This window comes from Drosophila biarmipes, chromosome 2R (assembly GCF_025231255.1).
Source record: "Drosophila biarmipes strain raj3 chromosome 2R, RU_DBia_V1.1, whole genome shotgun sequence".
NCBI classification, from domain to species: Eukaryota; Metazoa; Arthropoda; class Insecta; order Diptera; family Drosophilidae; genus Drosophila; species Drosophila biarmipes.
The window spans coordinates 20,600,812-20,623,496 of NC_066615.1; the positions used below are offsets into that span (position 1 = coordinate 20,600,812).

The window sequence follows — 22,685 nt, forward strand, 5'->3', positions numbered from 1 at the left end:
AAGGAAACTCATTTTTCCTTTTTTAAAAAACATTTGATGTGTCAATTTTTACTAAAGGCATGTTTTTAATTAAGGGGCGAGCTATTTAAGTCGACCATCACTAAGCGAGTCACTGCCATCTCTAAAAGAGAGAGCATGCACATATCGATAACAGAAAGCCGGCAGGCCCAGCGATATATCGATAGGTTGTAAGCCAATTGGCGGTCAATTTAAAATTAGGCTGTAAAATAACTCACAAATTCAGTTTTCTTTTTACTTATTTAGCAAATAATAAAAAATAACGAAAAATAAATGTTAGTAAAAACTGATCAAAACCAAGATGGAAAAAAGTTTGTTGGCAAAATTGGTGCAACATTTGCGTCGGCAACATGTTTCTGCGCCTGCGCTCCAGAGAGCCGGCATTTCACTTCAGCCAACCAAACCGAGCGGGGGGTTCCCCTTCTGGCGCCACTACCAACCAATCTCCGGATCAATTTTGGCCCAAAACAGCCTGGCGAACGGAAAGGCAGGCCAAACGTTTTCGCGCGCGCCAACAAGTCGCATGCGTTCTCTCCTCTCTTGGCCGACGGACACTTCAAGTTCAAAAACCCAATTTTTCGGATGTGCTCTGCGTTTCTGGCACCGTCGACGCCAATATCCGGCTATACAGCCTTTCAAGTGCTTTTTTCGCTAAACAGAATCCAATAAATTCAAATTTAAATTCTTCCCGTGTGCGTTGTTGTCGCTGTTGTTGTGCCATACCATTGTGCGGGTGTAAACAGAATTTGGCCCAAGTGGCATGTGCTCCTCTTATCCACATCAACATCCTGTTTAATGGGCATCCCAAATGCGATGACTGGAATCGCTTAAAAACACGGAAAGCACTTTAACGCCAATGTAAGCATAAGCATGATAAATAATAACTGCAGATGGATGTGGATGTGTTTATCTGCGGCGTCGGAAATGGCAAATTAAAAATTGATCGGTTAATCTCGCGTAATTTTTCTGGCTTTTTGACAGCTGACACTCGAGGGTACTCGGGGCATATGGCCGCTTTATTAATCCGAAAAATTGATTCGAGTTCCACAAATTCCCTATGGCCCGCCGCCGTTTGAAATAGGAGGAAAATAGCGCGTGAAAAAATAAGCTTTTCCGGCCCTTGACGGCTCCCAAACTGCAGTTGCACTCGTAAATTGCGAGTCGGGGGAAGTGGCTTATATGCATTTACAGGCACATCGAAATCGACAAAAACGGGCCCACTTTCCTGGGGCTCTGCTTCTGTTTCCGTTACGCTTTTGTGCAGTTTATTTTGCTTCCGCTTTCCGTTTGCATACGGCTCCATAAATCTTGAATATGGGTTGGAAATTTTCGAAACACACCCCCTAGTCGGACCCTGGGAAATTTCCATTTTAATGCAATTTCTGCCCCTGCATGTTGATAGATTTCCTGTTGATTGTGCATTGAATTCCAATCTTGGGTTACGTAATTTCAATGAATAATTCTGGCCAACTATTCCATCATACGAACGGTTATTTTTGTTATTTTTGCAACTATTTCAATTTGAATTTTGTTGACCATAAACTTTGGATTCCTCTTTATTCAATTGGGCTTTTCAATTACAGGGAACATATTTTGTGCTAAAAGAAATACTTTCCCATGAAATTTTTAACTAAACGGCATGTGATTCAAGGATTTAAACTGGAAATGGAAATATTTTTATATTTATCTACAGGAAACGCAACCACTTCATTATTTTTAGTTTAGTTAATTTTAAAACTTGAATCTGGATATTTTCTTTTAAAATAAAAACTTTTTTTGTTTAATTTAAAAGACTTAAATTTTCTGTACAATCTTGAGTAACTTAATTCTTATAATTTATTTATTTCCTTCTTAAACTGAAAATGTATTTTGACTTATGGCAAGTATGTAGATTCTTCTTACAATCTTTTCGCCGAATTCTTCGTCTATTAATATAAAAACCATATGTTTTAAAAACCTTTAATTATTCGGAGTAATTTAATAGCTTTTGTTTATACATCTTTCTTTAAAAAAAGTGGAAATTTATTTTAAGTTATTTCTACTTAAAAACTATAGATGGAAATATTTTTAAAACCAGATAATATAACTTTATAGTTTTCTTCAAGTGCACAGTAAACATTGCAAATATTTAATTTTAATTTAGTGTATGCATCCGTTCCGGGTTTCAGTTGCAACCAGAAACTTGAGCTCATGTTTTATTTGAGGACTTGGGCGACACCCTTTTCATGCTGCACACTTAGCCACAAGCCAGGAACCCCCAAGATAATGAAAACCCAGAGGGAAAAACCGAAACAACACTGCAGACCAGGGGGAGGAACTTGGAAATGCACAGAAGTGTGGGGGAAAACTCAGAGGAGGGGTTGCAGCTGAAAATAAAAACGAAAATGGAGGTGGAGGTGGAAACCCAAAGTGCATGGGATACGCGTGCCATTTATTAGCTTTTGGCAACCGGAGAAGCTATTTATGTAGCTCGCCGGCTTAAATGTGCCATTAACACAAGCCTCACGATCGGAAAAACCTGTGAGGGGGAAGGCAACTACAGGCTTTTGGAAAATTCACGTTGTCTGTCGGTCGCCATCTAAAAATACTATCTATCCACCATGCCGTATAAATGGAGCGTGCTTCTGGACACGATCCGTCCATCCATTCAGTCCATTGAGTAAGTTTGTTTACAATTAGCAGACGCGACAGCATTAAACAAAATCGTCTAAACAAAAAAAGGCCGAAACATATGTGTGAAAAGTTCGTGAATGCTATTTTCCTCGGATGGATATGGATTGATTTAAGGTGTCTACAAAATTTTAACAATACCATCACCTTGCCAAATTTTCGCTGGCAAAAGTTACACAAACAAAAATAAACAGCGAAAACGCCGCGCGAAAGTTGGAAACATTTTACATTTGCGATTTATTGACTCTGCTTATCTGCGAAAAGTTCAATTAAAGGCCAAGTTTATACATTATTTGGCCTGAAAATGTGTATACAAATGAACAGGCGAGCAAATGGCTTGGATAGGGTCTCTATTCCTCCCCCAGAAGTCAAAGTCCCGGCCCATAAACCTGTTTACTACACGATATTTATGTATTTGGGTTACCTTTGATTTATGCTGGCTACAGTTCGATATGCATCTCTCGCATTTGTTAGAAGCTTTTGTCTTTTACCCCGGAAACCCGCGGAAAACCCTGGAAAACCGCACCCAGTTCGAGCCAAAGCCCACCCATTCTTATCCCTCAACCTTCGTGGATCTCTGCTAAGACAAACTAATTTCGCCCGGCTAATTCATACGAATGACAGCCATTTAATTTCTATGAGTCATAAATTTTTATATTGCGCATACGCCGTGTGTGCGCCCCTCTCAGTTGGAAGCGGGAATGAAAGCGAAACTAAAGCGGCAAGCGACTGCACCTAATTAGGTGGAAAGCGAAGCCCAATCCACGGGCTGCGCGCTGTTTGCATTTGCAGTTCATCAAGGCCGAGGAAAACTGGAACTTAAGCCAAACGCAAACTTTAATTGAAATGTAAGACAGTTTGCCTGCTTTGTTTTAGTTGCGGCCAAAGTTCGCTCAGCCAAACAAAGCACGTCGGCAGAATGATTTTGTTTGCCCGACACTTCGAGTGTCCGGCTCTGAGGGGTCAGAAACTGTCATTTCTGGCTGGGAACTGGGCTTTCTCCTGAAGTTCTTGTTTGTTCTTCGGGGGCGGCAGGGAGATCATCCCAGTGCCAGTGCCAATAGCAAAACCAAATACCAAAGCCAATCACCACAAAACACCCGAGTAATGATGCGAAACTTTTCAAGTGCCTTTGTCTCTCACTTTTCTGTCTCTGGCCTTGCTTTCACCTTTCTCCGGCTCTTGTCTCTGGACATTGACAGGCTTGTTGTCGTCCCGATTCAAATCTCTTCCTGGAAAGGTTATTAGCAGTGGCTGTCGGCGTGTCTGCAAATGGCAAATGATTTAATTGCCTGTGCTCGCAAAGGGGAAATTCTGCAGAAAAGGAGGAAGGTATTTTTTGATACGTTCTTTATAAAAAGAATTCTTGGTTGATTATTAAATTGTTTATTATCCTGTTTATTTCAAAGTCCACTCAAGGAAAAATCTTAATTTATGGAAAGAAATGAATAAAACTCTTCAGTTGTAATGTTTTCTAATTTTTTAAATACCGAAATTACTTTCTTAAAGTTTCAGCTTTTTTTACACGTATTCAAGTAACGATCATTAAATTATTATATCTTTTTATCTATGACTTAGAACATAGAACATTACTATAGGCTTGACAATATTCAAATTAATTATTTCCTATAAGCTCTAGTTCAGATGACTTAATCTTTTTATTTAAAGCCTAAGGTGTAACCTTTTTTAGATACTTCTGTAAACATTTTTGACTAAAAGATATAGTCATAAAGTATATTAATTACTTTAGAAAACAGAATTTAAAAAAATAATAAATCTGTATTTTGTTAAGTATTACTACCTTGTATTTGTTTTAAAAAATAATGCATTCAAATGCCAGCATCACCTGAGCATATTTACCACCTTTTAAGTCCTTCAAGCTCCTGGGTAATAAACTTATTTTTTGCACTCGCTTATTTCGAAGTGCACTTTGACCCCCTGCCAATCCGAAGAGTGCTCCACCGCTTAGCCAAGTTGAAAGTCAGACCGATTGCAATTAGCCTTATTAGGTTGTGCGTAACACGAAACCGCAATTCCCGCATTGCACAAAGGTTGAATTTAAATGTTTTTGCTTATTTCCGACTTTTTGCCCGGCTCCGGCTTATGAAATGCTAAAACTATGCATATTTGTGCTGTGTATACATCCCATTAATTAAGTAACTGGAGGGAAAACAGACCTTTTAATACTTTCGCCTCTGGGAGGAGCTGTTCTGATAGAGCGCACGCTTGGAATTAATTAATTCCCCTTCTAATATGAAAAGTGTGCGACGTCTTAGTTCCTGGCTCCCTACTCAAATTCATTTATCTTCTTGTATTCCCAGGAAATGGTATTTCTGAATTTCTGCACTCAATTAAAGGGCCTACAAATCTGGGGATTATGGCTTACAACTTTGATTACGATCGTACTCAGAAATAAGCCTTTAAAACGGAAGAAGGGTGTCAGGAGATTATGGTTTGAAGGAATTTAAGTCAGGAAATTATAAACAATACAATGGGGGATAAAAATGATTTCTTCAGTTACAAAAATCATTAATTTAAGTCGAATATTACTGCAAATATTTATTAAATAAACTTTTTTTTTTTAATTTTTCAAGCCTTTTTTGAAAAAAATTTGAAAAATTATGTTTTAAATTGTAATTTAGTTTTTAGTTCAGTTAAAGTTTGTTTTAAAATATAATACAAATACATTAGCCAGTGTAAAAACTAAAAAATGCAACATTTTTGCCTAATTGTCTTCTATTAAAATCAGTTTCCCCAAACTAGTTTCCAATTATTCCCCTGAATGAATTTAAGCATTCACCAGATGAATTAGAATAGAACCCAGATAAATTGGAATAACGCCGAAATGAACATCATCTAATTATGGCAATCAGTCATGTGCGCTGATTACATTGTTTTCGGCCAAATCGCTTCACTAAAAATCAACAAGCTGAAAAGCGTATCGCGGGAAAATGATTAAAATTGCATAAGCAAAATGGAATTTGCCGCATTTTTCACGAGCGAAGCAAGGACCGCCTCCATCCGCCGTTTTCCATTTATTTTCCGCATTTAATGAGCTCGCCGGGGCGAAGTTAGCACCTCATGTAAGCTGTCATGTAATTTAATATGAGGCGCCTTCTGCTGACACCGATACCAGGACCCGGCACCAGTTCCTAGGGCCCAGCACCCAGCACCAAGCAGCCAGGACTCCTGAAATGGGCAACTCCCGACCAATTAACTGTGGGCCATTGTGCACAAAATGGCCCGTGACGAGGCGAAATGCCGAAAGCCGGGCCAAAAGCGGCGAGTCGGGGGCCGGGAGACAAATTACAAAATGAAAATGATATATGTGCTGATGTCTGGGGGGCAGGATGGATTGAGGCATAAGTGCGGCGTGTCCGTCAGTCAGTCATTCAAATTTATGTGCCGGGGAGGAGGTCCCTGGCCACCAGCCCCAGCCCCCGAGAAACCCTCTGGTCCACCAGCTGTTGCTGAATAATGAAGCTGCTCCTCTACGCCCATCAAAGAAATGTCAACAAACTACGGAAAAGCCTGTGAAAAACAAGTAAAATTAAGACCTCTGAGGGGAGTGTTGAATTATGCTAAGTGGTTGGCATTTAGGCGAAAAAATAAAATGTAAATTAATGAGCGGCTGAGATGTAAGGAAAAAACTGAACAATTGTCAGCGTGTGAAAAACTGAACGCGAATCTTTTAAAGACGCCTGAAAGTAGGTCAGGCAACTGGGGAATATCTGGTAGAAGTGGAAAAAATGATGTTTTGAATTTGTATCAATTCTTCTTTAATTTCCCCAATAACTTTGAACCTTACTGAACCGAAAGTAATACTCTCAAACACTTATTGAGGTCAAAACTTTCATAAAGAGTATTTTACTCCCTGTTACGACAAAACATTTAAAATTCCCTTTTGTATTGTGTATTTCAAATTGTCACCCACAGCCAGCAAAGCTTTTGTCCAGTCCACTTTGTGTGTGCGACATCCATTACTCAAGTATATAAATCAAGTGTCGGACACTCCATTTGTACGTGCGAAGGACTCTTCCGCCCCTCAGCCCCCAAAAACAAAAAAGGAAAACAAATAATGCAAAAAGTGAAACGAGACGAAAAATTGGCACTTTTTAGCGGGCAATTAGACCTCGTAAATTGCAGAACCGGAAACTTTACGGCCAAAACCAGTGGGGAGTGATTAAGAGCCAAGTGCTGAGAGCCGAGCAAAGTGGAATGCAATAAAACGGTCTAACATGCAAAACGATTTAATTAAAGTGTGAGCAAAACGAGCTAACCGAATTTCGAATAAAAAGTTAAATCACATACTCGGGAAATATTAAAAATGCCGACTCAAAACATTTAACCAGTGCAATTGGGTTGGCCTGAGAGCTTGGCAAAGAACAGAAGACAGATATTTCCCTTACTCGCAACGGGGGACTGCAGCGTGCTTCAGATTTATATGGTATATAGTTTGTATGCTAATGGTAGATACATGGAAAATAAATTGGTTCCGATGGGGGAAACACTTGCAGAAAAGATTGTCTATTAAAATTAAAATGAAAAGCAAGCAAATTTTTAAATGCCAAGTAAATTTTCCTAAGAATATATAGATTATATTTAAACAAAAAAATCATGAAATAAATAATAGGTGATAAAAAATATTTATAATTTGTATTTTTCGTTCAAAAGCTTAATAAAATTTAAAGAAACCTAAATGGAACATTTTTAAAAGAAATAAATTCTTTTAAAATCACTCATCCTCACTTGATATGTATGAAAATATTACTTATATTAATGCTTATTCAGTCTTGAGACTTTATATTAAAACGTTATTCATTAGCCCTAAAATTATCCAAAAATTAGTTAACTTGATAAAATTAATATATAAGCGAAATTTTATTTGATTTTTTATAGTTTTCTAGTTCGAATACATTATAAATATTCTACCCTTGATATTCTGCTCGAATCTAATTGCTCAAAAAGGCGGTAGATAGGTACAATTTCGAAATTTTCCTCAGTGCCCCACATGGAAAATGGCTGTTCGACAATGAAATGGCTCTGACGCCGACAAAGTTTTACTCAGACATAGTAATGCACTCTAATTGCGCCCAACGCGGCGAACGGAGGCGGCGACCCAACTGCTTATTAGGGGATACATGGGGGCGTACTCCGCGGATACTCTGCTGGTAATTTAAAGTTTTTGCCGCATTGATTGGACCGGACCGCTCCTGTTTTTGCCCCGCCCCCCCACATAGCCCACTTATCCGGGCCCGCTTTTATTACATTTTTCAGGAAAAATGTTAACACTGTGCTCCTGTGACAATCGATTTTCGGTGCGGGTGGGAAAATTGTTTCCAGGACACTCTGGGCCAGACCGCAGGCCAAGGAGAATTTCATAAAAATAATGGTTACGCGCGATTACATAAATAATTTATCTAGATAACGACAGCCGGAATCCCCGTTCCCCCTTCGTTTATGGCTTTATTTTTAAGCCCACTCCCTTGGCTTTCCCAAAAAGCAAACCCCACCAAACGAAGCCATTAAATGCGAATTGACAGAACCATTTTCATGAAAACCGAAAAAATAATATATAGAAATAACTGAAAGTAGAGGAATGCCGCGATAAACGAGCGCAAAAAATTAAATACAACTACGAGTATGACAATGTATTCGCAATGGCTTTCGGGATGCTTAAATTTGATTTTTTATCGCAGCTCTTTAGTGGTTTTATGTGCGAATGCCAACATGGGGACACTTATATAGCCATAATCCCGCGTCTGGCATTTTAAGCTGGCCAAACCCAGCTTTAAAGATTTTAATGCGGCCTTTAATACACGCGACAAACGCACAAACAACCTGAATTAAACAATAATATTCCTCGTATCGAAATTCAAAAATGACTGCGTTTTTTCCTGGAATCAATGATTGAACATGGTATTTTCCTTTCATTATATTTGCATAAAAATATAAAACACAGGCAGCGAGGTATTCAATTACAGGCAGCAAAACAAATGGCCAATCGCAAATCTTTTTGGTAAAGCCTGTCTCCTCTTTTTCGACGCATATTTCATGAAAAATGTAGTAGGTAGGGGGCTGTTTTTCACTTTATGGGGCGTAAGAGTATCTGGAAGGCCCGCGTTATTTATGCAAAACATTCGTGTGTGGCTGTGAATTCCGTCGAGTGCCCTTTGTCCCCGAAACAATCCCGACTTAACTGCATTTATTATGAGACGCACTAAGTCCCAGCCGACTGGCAGATAAGATTCCGCTCCTGCCGCCGCTTTTCGGTTCGATTCCCGCCGGCTTGGCTGGCAACGTGGACCGACTGTTTGCGAAGCGATAATAGAATTTCGCAACTGGGTTAGGATAGTTATGGGATGGTTTAGGATGGTGTGGGATGTAACACCCACTTTCCCCTGGGTTTTCGGGAACCGAGTGCGACGCATTTTAAGTGGCGTGTGTCCGCGGCTGAACTACTGATAAATTGCATTGATTTATCAAACGCACTCGAGAGCATGTAGTCACAAATATAACAACTGTGTATGGGGGTTTAAGGTTTAATGGCGACTGATAGTTATCCTGGAAATGTAGCAAAAATCAATATATCAATATTTATACTATGTATATTATACAATAAAAATACCAAATGAATTTAAAAACTTCTTGGTAAATATATCTCTAAAAAAAATTACAAAATAGTAGAAAGTAAGGATATGCCTCTGGGTTTTATTATGATTATTGAAAATATATACATAAAAAAACAAATTCAACTTTTGGGACACACACATAAAACTTCCGAATTCAAATTATACTGTTGCATACTTTTAGACACTTTTATAGTTTATATTTAACATACAAATTGTCGTGTAACATTCGCTAAAATTTTTAGCTAATGAACTACAAAAAAGGACAAAATTGTAAATACAAAAATGTTAATAACTAGGTTTAAAAAATAAAAAAACACAATAGGCAACAAAATTAATTTTTTCTGTCTCAGCAACAAGTAGCTTTTAGAAAGGATCCATCTTTCAAACATCTGCCATAATAACAAACATAATTATGGTTTAGGAAGAGGCATGGTTTAATAAATGGTTTTAGAAATTTTGTATTATAAATATTTCATAATATTTCACCCTTTTTTCCCCTCCTCATTAATCATTGACATGTTTTTTCCCACCCCAATGCCTTTTTAAGTGACACAAAGATACCTCCCCGCTATCAATCGGCATTTACAGGGTGAAAAGCGAGGGGAACCCACTCGATGGGTCCATCCGCAGACATTTGACATCCAGATGGCCACCAGATAAGCGGACCTCTGCCGGCCACCGGCTGTCATAAATCACGACACTGCGCTGTGAAGTTGTTTTCGCTTTTTTGCGGGGGAGGGCGATGTAAGCCAGTTATTGATATAGGCTAACAGGTTTATTTGCCGGCCTAATGGCGGCGATCCCAAAATAGATCACTTTTCGCTTGGGGCCATGAATTTGTTATGCCGTCGAATTAGATGTTGTGCGTTGTGCCTACTTTAAAGGGAATAATTTATCACTTGGCCTAGTCAGTGTCAAAATTCAATTAGCTAAGTGTTGTGCAAGCAAACCTGACCGCCGGCCAGAACTTTGCCACCCACTTGTGTTAACATTCAGTTAACAAATTAATTACCAAGGGCGGCAAACAATGCGGACCATGCTGACATTTCAAGCGGGCTCATCACCCGGCCAGCCAGCTTCAGTTGCAAAAATATTTCAGCGATTTTCTGCTCTCTGCCCGGAGTTACTTAATTAATATGCCTTTGTTCTCAGCACTTTATTTGCATTTTCGGGTATTTGCCGGATTCGCTGGCTCAATTTTTGACCAGCCACGGGAAGCCTTTCAAGAAGGTCAACAATGGGAAATTTAATTCAACTCGAGTTACTTGGAGTGCAAGAACTTCTGAGAAGTCTTAGAAAGTAGCGAATTTTAACCTTTAGAATAGGCATTTATAGGAGGAGGGAAAAGTTGGTCAAAATCAGGGGAGCAAGAAAAGGTATTCATGGGAAAATCAATTTAATAAATTATAAGGACTTAATAAAGAAAGTATTTTCATTAATACATAGCCTGAGAAAGAATAAGAAATTGTTTTCTTAAAGATATTACAACACACCTGCCATAATAAAATGCCTAGAATAACATGCATTTACAAAGTATCCAATACCATTTCCAAAATATTAAGTACCTAATATTACTCATACGCCACCCCATCCCAAAAATCACAGTTGCTCATTAAAAAATCCACTTGATAAATGATATAGTTTATTAAATCGAATGTAATTAACTTTGTAATACATTTTTAATTAGGCCCGGCAACTTCAACTACATTATGCACGTAAAAGGGCTTTTAACAATATCAATTTACTGAATACTTAATGTTACTCATACGCCACGAGTACCCGCTTTTATTTGTTTGTTTGGCTTGTGGTAATTTCCCTTCGCACCAATATGTTTTTTATGTTCTAGGCAATTAAACGGCAGCGAATTATGGTCGTTAAACAATTAAAAATCAATTGTGTTTATTAACTAGCAGCAAAAACAGCAGGCGTTGGGATATTATACTCCACAACCTGCAAAAATTAATTTATAAGACTCAAACTATTAAATGGAAAATTGAAAACTTGGTCTTCTTGTTCACCTGAGTTGGTGGCAACTAAACTTTGCCTAATTAGTCCTTCGATAAGATTATGTTACCGAGTGGCAGAGCTATTAAACTGAACTTAAGCAAGTTCAACTTGTGAAATTAAAACTCAGCAACCCTTCAAGAAAACAAAATGGAATCCTTTCATGTAAACTGCAAACTTTCGTGCACATTTTCACACTGGCAACTTTGTGGCATCGGAATAACGCCTCTCTGGGCTTATGCAAATTGTATTTATGCATTCGTACGGATTTGATTTTTAAGGCATCTGTTTTTAGAGACCCTCCATCACACTTTCGATGGCATCCGGATGGCAAAGAGGTGAATATGGCCGGGGGGGCTAGGGATTTGTCCGGATGTTTACATTCACCTGGCGAGGAAACGCCATTGGATGCTGGATGCTGGATCTTGGATCTTGGATGGCAGACCATTCATATTTTTATTACAAAGGAATGACAGCGGCGGCGAACGAGGAAAAGCGGAACGCACAGATTTCAATTACGCAGAGTTTTCCTTCTCTCAGGAAAATCCTTCTGCTGCTGTTGTTGCTTTTCCTGATTTTCCTGCTTCTTCTGTTTTTCCTGTTTTTCCCGCTGGCTGTCCAAGTCATTGAAGTTTCCTCGGGCGTCGGTTACATTTTATGCGTCACTCTGCCGGGCTGAGAGATGGTGTTTGTAAGTATGTGCGGTTAATGGCTGGAAATGTAATGACGGGATATGCATTCCTTGAAGTGTCGAAGGGGGAGGTAGTGCCACACCATCAAGTTGATAAGAAATTCCACGCTAATGCCATAAATCTGTAGCATAAAGCCCCCACTCATGGCCTGGTTTTCCTGCTGCCATCGCACCCCAGCTTTAATGCAAAGTTGGCACGTGTTTTGATAAACTTTGAAAAACGGAATACCAAATTAGCCAGCTGAAGGCCAAACTCGATTTGGGGATAAAGTGTTCTGGGATGCGTTCTGCTGGAAAAGCAAATGTGCATCTGTGATGCAATTATCCAGTTAAGAGAACAAATGCATTTCAATTTCAAAAGGGCATAAATCAAACAAGGTTGCATGGGATCAAAGTTGATGACCAGCTAGGTGTGATTATGTAATTTCTATTATAATAAGACTTTTGCTACTTGTGGGTTTGAGAAATTTAATTAACCACATTACAAAATTAAAAAATATGTTAGGTACTAAAAATCCCTTAAAAATGTAATTAAAAATATAATATGATTTTATTACCCCTTGATAATTTTAATAAAATTAGAAAACCAAATTACAACAGTTAAAAAGGTGCCTAAAAAATCGATTGGATATTTATAAATACTTAAGAATGCGTTTTAAACTATAAAATGTTATTATTAACCCACTAATTATTTTCTTTGGCTCAGTAAAATTTAAGTATCAAAAATGTTCTTTCATTCCTTTAACTTTGATTTTAAATAAGTGGTGACCAAGTAAACATACAAATAGTGTTTCTTTAGATCTGAAAAATATTAAAAAATAATAATCCTCAAAATAAAAAGCAAAATCAATAAAAATACCCTTAACTTCTCCTTTATTTTCCCAATTTTCCACTCCAAAACTCTACAATTAGGGCCCGAACCTACTTCAATTAAAGTTTAATTCAACCCTTTGAATGCTACCCACTCAACAGGCAAGTTTGCCTTAGAACAATAGAACCTGTTTGCCGAAAAAACCGAAAACCAACAAATTGATCGCACAGTAAATACAGGTAAATGTGCAATTTGCCACCCGGAAAAGTAAACAAATACGAGTTGAGTCGACCATTTAATGGCACAAAATATTTTCGGGGCTGTGGGGCGGCAAGTATTTGGTACTGAATAATTGAATTTCCTACACGGCCATTAAACAAAACCGAGAGCAAATTGAATCAATTTCATGTTACAAATTCTATTGTTTTTCCCCCATTTTGCAGTTGGCTGAAATTGAATGCAAAAATGCAGCAGGCAACGAGCCGTGAAGGAATCAAATTAATCATGTTGGCTTAAACAATTTCCCTGTCTGTGGGCCAGGAAACACACTGGCAAAGGAAAAGCGAGCGGAGTCAGTTGATTTTCCCCTGATGATAGCCAACTTGGTGAGCATGGAAATGGACTTGGATGTGGACTTTTCCGGGGACTCCCCGCCCCTGCCCACGCCCCTGAACACCACGCAGGCTCTGTGGGATCTGGCCATGCTGGCCACGTCCACCACCCAGTGGCCCCTGCTCCTGGACACCGGATCCGGATACGGAGCCCCCTCCGCCGCGGAGAACTTCAGCGAACTGGCCGCCACCGAGACACCCTACGTGCCCTACGGCCGGCGACCGGAAACCTACATCGTGCCCATCCTCTTCGCCCTGATCTTCGTCGTCGGCGTCCTGGGCAATGGCACCCTGATTGTGGTCTTCCTCAGCGTGCGACAGATGCGGAATGTCCCAAACACGTGAGTGTCCAGGCAAAAGTTTCCGTAACTTTCGGAAAGATGGGTGAAAGGGGGCTAGCTTATGGTAATGGTGGGTCATTGGTCATGCCTAACCTTTTGTTTATGCTGGAATAATTTCTATATCAAATATACTCTATTCAATAAATATCTCAGTTCTGGGTATACACACAAGTATATTTATGTTACTTACAAATAGTTTTGTTATTAATATAATATTAATATTTATTTCAAAAACGTATTTCAAAGATAATATGGGTTTTTAAAGAGATACTTAAAATTCTTTGTTATAAGACATCGTTTCCTATAAAATTGTTTTTTGTTTTATTAGAATAGATCTTAAGGACGCAGATATTTTGAAATTAACTAACCATATTATATCTTTAAACCATAGTACATAAAGTACTAATTAAAGAACGCATTCATGTTTATGAAAACAAATATTTATTATCATAAGCTGTTAAATTAAATTAAAATATTTACCGATTTCAAAAGAGATTAGGTTAAAGATTTTTAAATTACTATATTATTTAAAATAATACGTCAACTTTTATTTACTTTCACGCCTTTTTTTGGAAGAATTTCAGGATTAATATTATTGGTAAAAATACTAATACTACTACATTACGACCTAATTCATTACTAAAAGAGACCGACGTCTAGGGTATCTATAGGAAATCCAGTAGTCGCAACACCTGCCTGCCAGCCTACTTGGAAAATGCCTCTTTGATTTACGGCAACTTAAATTGAATTTAATTATATGCCGCACGCCTGGCAGCGAAGAGTCTGCGCCAAATTATGCATGCAAAGGCAAATGTCACGAGTTGGCCAAGAGCAGTGCCACAAAGTGCGCCCTTTCCCGACCCCCAACCACCGGTTAATTAAGTGGTGTGCCAGGCAGGAAAAGTCAGTCGGGTGGCGATGATAATGGTAATGCTGTTGCCGCCTCCGCCTGGAGATTGTTCAAAATTTCCCTTTCACATGCGCCCGACAAGCCCACATTCTGTCGATCGATTGGCAGCTGTTGGTCTTTGAATGTTGCGAAGTTCGGGTGTTTAGACGTTCAGATGTTCGCCGTGGAGCAACAAAATGGCATAGCTAATTAGTCATGTCGGGGCTGATTTTTGTACGTACTGCCTACGTACGCACATTGTGCGCCATAAATCAAGTTATTGTGCCGGGCTTAGGGCCGAGATAAATATGATTTTCAACCAGACAATAACCTTATGTGACTTACACGAGCGAACATCCCGCCTGCCGACGCTCTGGGAAGCCGGAGTAATTCGTTAAAGGCGACTGAATTTGGATTGCAGCAGCATTCTGGGGCCGAGGGAAGCCATTCGGTGAATTGAGGCATTTAATGCGACAGTTACTGTTCAAGGAAATGGCAATTTAAGGATTTTTTTACTATATCTCTTTTGAACTAAGAGAAAAGTAGGTCCTATTTTTGTTGGGAAACCTTTTAAATACGCAACTTATGAGATAATAGACTTTCCCAATTTTAAAAGTTTTATTATTATAATTTTGTTTTAAGATAACACTAAAGACAACATCAAAATCTTTTGAACTTTTCTAGGATATTCTGAGATATTGACTATAAAGGGTAAAACATGTTACACTTTTTGCATCTTTATTGGTACATTTTTATACCACTAAAATGCTTGAAAAACATTTCACAACATAAATCTGATACTTCTTATATTAAGTATTTTATAAACGAAGCTATTTGTAACCTCTATAAGTACATTGAAGGCAACACTGCGTATGAGTGATTTAAGGCAGCAGTGCGTATAAGTGATGAACTTTAAGGCCAATACTCAGACCCTTTCACCCTCATTTTCTTTAAATATATCTTTCATAACAGAAAGCCTGAAGTGTAAAACTAGTTTGTACCTAATAAACTTAAAGAAAAAGTTATATTTTACCTTAAAACTGTTTGATTGGCCACTTCAAGTGCTCCGGAATTCCTGTGGCTCAAAGTTGGCCGACAATTTTCTCGATAATTTTCCGCGCTCGTAAAATAAATAACTTAAACAGCACGGTTTCCAGTGGCAACATCTCGGCTCGGTGAAGAAGTTTATTAGCGACACGAGTTTATCATTAAGCGGATGACCTTTGTCGGGGGCGGGCGATGGGGGGCAGAAAAGCCTGCCCTTGCGGCTTGTGGCCAATTAAAACATTCCACTTTGTTGGCGGAAGTGGTCAGTGCGGCTTGAAAAGCTGCGCCACTTAAAGCTGGATTGCTGTGCCCCATATATGGAAGTACGCCCACTTTAATCCCGTCACGAATGCCGGGGCATAAACTATGATTTTGCAGCACGATTTTGCATCGGGCTTAACTCACATAAAACTCGCAGACGAAAGGAAATGTCAACTGATCAAATTACGCTGAAATTGCATTTCGCTCCCTGGGTGAAAGCCAAAATGGGTGCTTCAAAAGCCAAGTGCCTGGCCAGGCGACCAGGAGACCCTTATCGCCTTAGCCGGGGGCCACAAAAGCGTAATTTGGTGTTGCATTTCCGACGGCATTTCCATTTCTAGAGCGCGGCAAACAAAGTGCCACATGCAGCTTATTTATGGAAAGCCAAGAGCTCGGATAAAGTCGGAATCGCTGCAAGAGATCCATTTACTCGCAGCCACCGCGGCCTCAAGTGTGTGGTGGCAGATGCTAAAAAGAAAGGCCCCCGAAAAAGCAAATAGTGAAATTTCCGGAAGCGCAAAATTTACATGCCACTTAATAAGGCTTTGGGCAGATAAATCAACTTTAATGGTCATTGTATTACCCCCAGTCAGCATATATAGTGTATACAATTCCCTAAAAAATTTGGCAAACATAAATCAAATGGGTGCCACATTTTTATCACACTTCAAGGACACGTGCTGGCCAAAAAGATGAGTTAACCCCGCCGTAAAGTCAGCCCTCCTATCTCGAAAAATAAGCATAAATCTTTGGGGTGCCCCTTTCTTTATTCTCCCTGCACTTAAAATTCTTTAATAAAAATGTCTTATTTTAGGTATATTTTATCACTGGCACTGGCGGATCTGCTGGTTATTGTGACCACGGTTCCTCTGGCATCCACGGTTTACACTGTGGAGTACTGGCCGTATGGCAGCTTCCTCTGCAGCCTCTCGGAGTTCATGAAGGATGTGTCCATTGGGGTGTCGGTCTTCACGCTGACCGCCTTGTCGGGCGATCGGTACTTTGCCATCGTGGATCCCTTGAGGAAGTTCCACGCTCATGGTAAGTTGGTCCATAGGTACATAGAGTACCTTACTACGATATATGACCTGCGACGTCAAAGAGAATATAACAAATATTTAGGATTAAAATTTCAATCATTCATATACACCAACAATTTTTTAATTGCACTACTTCTAGTTATACATATGTTTCCCCATTCTAAAACAGCCTTATTTAGTTTTTTTTAAATTTAGTTAATTAAATTGTTACATTTTATTAAAAAGCTCCAATTATTAAAAGCTTTCTTTAAAAAATTACATGTTTTTATAATTTAAAACAAAATTCAGTAAGCATCAGCTTACTAATTTATAACATCTACAGTAAGCAAAAATTAACTCAAAATATTTTGCGGAATTCCCTTGTTCACCTGAACTCTAAACCCACATTTACCACCTTCCATATGCCCACCAAATATTTTGCAACCAGCAAAAGAATTTGATTTTCATTTTAAATTCCTGGAAAATTAATAAACCTAAAATGGTTTGAAACTAGAAATGCCACTCGGTGGAAGCTCCCTAAAAATATTGGCTGGGAAAAATGTTGAACATTTTCTAACTAACTAATAAATTTTAAATATAATTTCAGGAGGCGGTCGTCGGGCCACGAGGATGACCCTGGCCACAGCGGTGTCCATCTGGCTGCTGGCCATCCTCTGCGGCTTGCCAGCCCTCCTGGGCAGCAATCTGAAGGCAGGTCATCCCGTTTAACCTTTATAACCCCCGCTTATATATAATCCCAACCCTGCAGCACCTCGGGATTAACGAGAAGTCGATTGTCATCTGCTACCCGTACCCGGAGGAGTGGGGCATCAACTACGCCAAGTCCATGGTCCTGCTGCACTTCCTCGTCTACTACGCCCTGCCCCTGGTGATCATCGCCGTGTTCTACGTGCTCATCGCCCTCCACCTGATGTATTCGGCCAGTGTTCCTGGCGAAATTCAGGGAGCCGTGCGCCAGGTATGCCCAAAATCCATTCATGCCCTCTAAAGGTATCCATAAGCACCAATTGAAATCAATCATTAAGCGCCTCCTAGCCCCATAAAAAAGGGGCGGCTTCAGAAAAGTGAATTATAAAGTTTTTCCACAACTATTTTCACAAGGTCTGCAGCCGCAAAAAAATAAAATGTGTGTGCAGAAAAGTTTTTCCATTCAGTTGGGTGGCATAAAATATTCATGCTACTGGACCATCGCTCTGAAATTTCAATTGAAGGGTTACTAGAATAAATTGTCGAACTTTTAGTGGTTTAAACAGCATGTGCTTTGTGCTCCCATCAATAATAAGTATTTCTTATGCCAGCTGTCGCAAGGGGAGTTCACCACCTAATGGTATACGTTTCAGGAGCAAATTGTTTCGTATTTTATTTCCAGTTCGTTAGAACTTCTCCACTTGCTTTTATCTGCAAAGGAAACTCGTGTGTGCTTGACTTTTAGAATTGTCTTTCAGAAAGCACGTGTTTCTAGACTTTCATAAAGCAAATAAACATTTGTTGGTCACAGATTCTAAACGGTTTATCACTAGAAAATGTTTCTTATAAGTGCCATTCTTTAAAGTTGGAGCTCAATTTACTTGCAGGTCGTTAGAAGTTTTCGCTTTTGTTTGTGAACAAACTTTGGTCGAGCTTCCTGCCCCCAATTGTCTCTGTCTTTTTGTTGAATTTCTATGGCTTCTCTACTTTATTATGGCAATATAAACGATAGGGTCCTTAAAGATTCAATTTCGGAACAATAGACAGCGTTGAAGTATATAATTTTAAGGTTTTAGACGATGTTTATGTTCTTTTATGATGTTTAAGGCCATTTGACACTTGGTTTTAATTGGCTAAATGACTGGATTTATTTTAAAAGGACATGGAAATGGAGTTTTGAATTTAATTATTAAAACATACAAAATTTGTATTGATTTTTAAATTTTTCTTAGCAAAACCGAAAAAATAAAAGCCAGTGTCATAAGGGCTTAAAGCCTGTAACCTTTAAATTTTTTAGTGTAAAACATCAATGAATAATAGAAAAGAGTTCCTCTAAAAGGTGTATTTTTTAGGACTACAAAAACATATATTCTAAATTAATATCCACTTTCTAAAGTCCATTTAGCATAAACTTGGTGTATTGTTTAATTTTTTCCAGGTTCGGGCTCGTCGCAAGGTGGCTGTTACCGTGTTGGCCTTCGTTGTCATCTTTGGCATTTGCTTTCTGCCCTACCACGTCTTCTTCCTCTGGTTCTACTTCTGGTGAGTGCTCCAAGTTCCCCTGATTTCGATCAACTTCCCCAGGGAAAGAGGGGTTCTGCTAAACTGGGTGTCATGAATGAATGGATGGAAAGTCAATTTGTCAAGCGGATAAAAGGGAACCTGCCAGCAGCAAGGGATATAGTGTATATATACAGCTGCATAGCTGCCACATAGCCCATGCCTGTTCACAAAGGAGTCCTGCGTATGAGTAATGTTGTTGCTATTTGTCCGACACTTGTTCACCCGGGACGCTGGACAATCAATTTCCCCCTGATATCTCCATTATGGGTGCTTTGCAGGCTCTGACTCTCGATGTTTGTTTGTGTGCTTTTCTTGAAAGGGGTGCTCGGGGATTAAAGGGGTATATTGGACTAACCGGTATAGGTATTTTTAGGTATTCTATATCATTTAAAGATCCACTTTAATGTTTTTGGTATATTAAATATATATTTTTTTGGTTTACCAATTTAAATTGTAACATAAAAATATTCTTAAAGTCATAGATGACTTAAATAAAATAAAATTGAATAAAAAAAAAACTTTAAGTAAGGTAACGTTTAGTAAAGCCAGGCCGATTTAAAGGATACCTAACTGAATATATACATTCAACTGAAAATATATTAAGCATATCGAAGTTAAACCCGATGTCATGTGGCCATTACCCAGAGGTGCCACCCTTTTTAATGAGTATCTGTTAGTCGAGTAAGGTAACTAAGGGATACCATTCCGTACTTTTTACCGTTTTGCAGGCCCACCGCCCAGGAGGACTACAATGCCTTCTGGCATGTGCTGCGCATCGTCGCCTACTGCATGTCCTTTGCCAACAGCTGCGCCAACCCCGTGGCCCTGTACTTCGTGAGCGGCGCCTTCCGCAAGCATTTCAATAGGTATTTGTTCGTTTACATCAATCCACCAGCCGCATAACAGCGCTACAGCATGATTAATCGGTACTCGCTAGTCGGCAGACGACTGTCGCTAGCAAATCAATAAACAAACTGTAGCCCCGTAACTGTAAGCGTAAGCCAACTGCAATTTGTATCTCCCTTTCTAAACAAAACTCATAACTTTCGAGCAACAGAAAAAAAACTGAAAACATTTGACCAAACATGCGTGACTTGAAAGTTCACTATGATTTTACCCAAAACTTTTCGCACAAAACATTCAGTAGTTCGTTCATTGCGATTCTTCGGGAGTTGGTACATGCTCTGAATTCCTCTTTGTATTTTGTATGTTTTTATTCTCAAAAGTTTTTGCAGTTTTTCTTTAGTTTAAATTTAAATATTCATGACTGTCAAATTGAGAGCTCTGCGATGACATGATAATGCAGGTGGAATAATTAATGGCTGCACAGCACTTCAAAAGGAGTTTGTATTCAATTTAAGTTTGATATTATTGGATAGCTTTTCATAAAAACCATTAGGATGCTATAATAAATTGGCACACATATGGTGCTTTTATGTAGCTTTCTAATTTTGTTCTCAGCTTGCATTGAACCGCACTCAATGACCAACTGCACAAATTCCCCTTCGAAATAAGTATCTGTATCTGCAGCAGCTCTCAAATTGCAATTTGAAATTGTTTGTTGTTTCCGTTTGAACTAGCAAAGCGCCTGACCTTCATGCATGCACAGAGAAAAAAAAAACGAACTATTAAGAAATTTTTGTTAAAACATTTTATGTATTTTTAAAAATTTAATACATTTTGAAGGAAAAAACTTATGCTTGCAAAATAGGCGATAAACTTTTTATTTATATTTGAGATTTGCAAAAACATTCTCAAATACACTATATTCTCAATTTCAAGAACGGTTTTTCTTGAAAAAGTACGAAGACAAATTCTTAAATTAAAATATTTTAATACTGTTTTGTCGTTCTTGGTTCGTCTTTTCATTTTTTAAATGTTCATTATTGAACATGAAACCTATTACATTTTTAAGAAATTTATTTAATTATTTTTATAATAAATCTTAGATACTTTAAATCGGTTGAGATTCATTTTGCTCTGCGTAAACACATTCAACCCCCCACACACTCTGACATTTGAGCGAATTTTATGAAATATTTTTGTTTGACACGCGAATCTGGCTTTCTGTTCCCGGCCATGGGAACTCCGTTTTATTGCATATCCACGTCCACAATCCACACATCGACATCCGTATCCGGCAGATACCTGTTCTGCCGCGGAGCGAGCGGACGGCGCAAGAAGCGCGGCCAGCACGACACCTTCTGCATGCACCGGGACACCTCGCTGACCAGCACCGCCTCGAAGCGCTTCCAGTCCCGCCACTCCTGCTACCAGAGCACCATTCGCAGGTGAGCTTTTCCCCGGCAAATGTTTGCCGAATTTCCCCAAAATACGCATCACTCTTAAATCGCCACAATGGACGCACAGCTGTCGCCTGCAGGAGACAACGATAACCACGCTGCCAAATGGGGGGAATCAGAACGGAGCCCCCATTTCCGCCGTGGATTTGGCCTTGCCAGTGGGCCAGGCGCCGGGTCACAATGAAGCACCGCCGGGCTATGGCTTTCTGCCGCTTAACGAACTTGGCCAGCAGAAGCGTTCGCACCCCCCAAAGTTCCAGGAGTCCCTTTTAAACTGAAGCCCGGGAAGAAATTGCGCAAAAACCAGGGATTTAAACGGAGTTTACAGGAATTCGGGCAGCCGGTTGCCATTGTATCCTTAGCTCTCTATCGAAATCAAAAGTAAATGTTGTTTAAAGCTTTGTAATTTTAAATTTATTAAATTTTTAAAAATATTGCAACAAATGTTTTCAATAGGTTGATGCTTTACCTTTTCCTATGTTTTTTATAGCGCACTTATCAGGGTATTTTGAATTTGTCATTTATAGGATTAATAAAACATCTTATTTAAATATATTTGAACACAAGTTCTTAATTTAAGTTGTATTATTAATAAAGATTTTTTTTAAAACCTGTAAACTGAAAACTTTAATAGATTTAGGCTTAACAATTTCCTTAAGTTTTCTGTAGCATACTTATTAGGGTAATTCACATGTTTCCCATACAAGAAGAATTCCCCCACTCCTTGTTTTCAACACTACCCCTATAATCTATATTTTATAGACTTAGCATATAACTTTGGCATCGACCAAACTTACAAACTTGAAGTAACATTCTTATAATGTACATATAAACATACCAAAGAATTTTGATGTATTTTATTCGTGTCAAAGTCTTAGAGTAAATTACTGCAGCCGTGGCAACGGCTTTAAGCTAAACACATTTTGCGTATAAATGATATAATTCTTAATCTAAGGAGAAAGCTAAAACATATGGTGTGCTCTTAAATAGACCCCGTTTTGTAGCTAATCACAGAAACTTTGTAAATACATTTTTATGTGCCGGCATATAGTTGAAAATAAATGTAAATTGTGCGTTAAAAACTTTGTTTCCATCTGTCTGGGTGACCCGGAAAAGT

At 38.9% G+C, this 22,685-nt stretch overlaps 1 protein-coding gene across 1 annotated transcript; it reads left to right on the plus strand.

Annotated features, from left to right (window-relative positions):
- Window positions 1–536: 536 nt before the first annotated feature.
- On the plus strand, window positions 537–22,650 carry LOC108023130 (neuropeptide CCHamide-1 receptor). The gene is made up of 9 exons (XM_017092400.3): window positions 537–876; window positions 13,270–13,778; window positions 16,790–17,016; window positions 17,602–17,705; window positions 17,764–17,973; window positions 19,141–19,244; window positions 19,994–20,131; window positions 21,410–21,556; window positions 21,636–22,650. The coding sequence occupies exons 2-9, from the start codon at window positions 13,417–13,419 to the stop codon at window positions 21,844–21,846; spliced, it is 1,503 nt and encodes a 500-aa protein (XP_016947889.1). The 5' UTR covers window positions 537–876; window positions 13,270–13,416; the 3' UTR covers window positions 21,847–22,650.
- The last annotated feature ends 35 nt before the right edge of the window (window positions 22,651–22,685 follow it).

What these genes read in the sequence shown, in the direction of transcription:
- LOC108023130 (XM_017092400.3), top strand. Translation starts at nt 13,417, where the DNA reads ATGATAGCCAACTTGGTGAGCATGGAAATGGACTTGGATGTGGACTTT. An exon ending in TTCAGGGAGCCGTGCGCCAG is followed by an intron (nt 17,974 to 19,140) that starts GTATGCCCAAAA and finishes AATTTTTTCCAG; the next exon opens with GTTCGGGCTCGTCGCAAGGT. An exon ending in TACCAGAGCACCATTCGCAG is followed by an intron (nt 21,557 to 21,635) that starts GTGAGCTTTTCC and finishes ATGGACGCACAG; the next exon opens with CTGTCGCCTGCAGGAGACAA.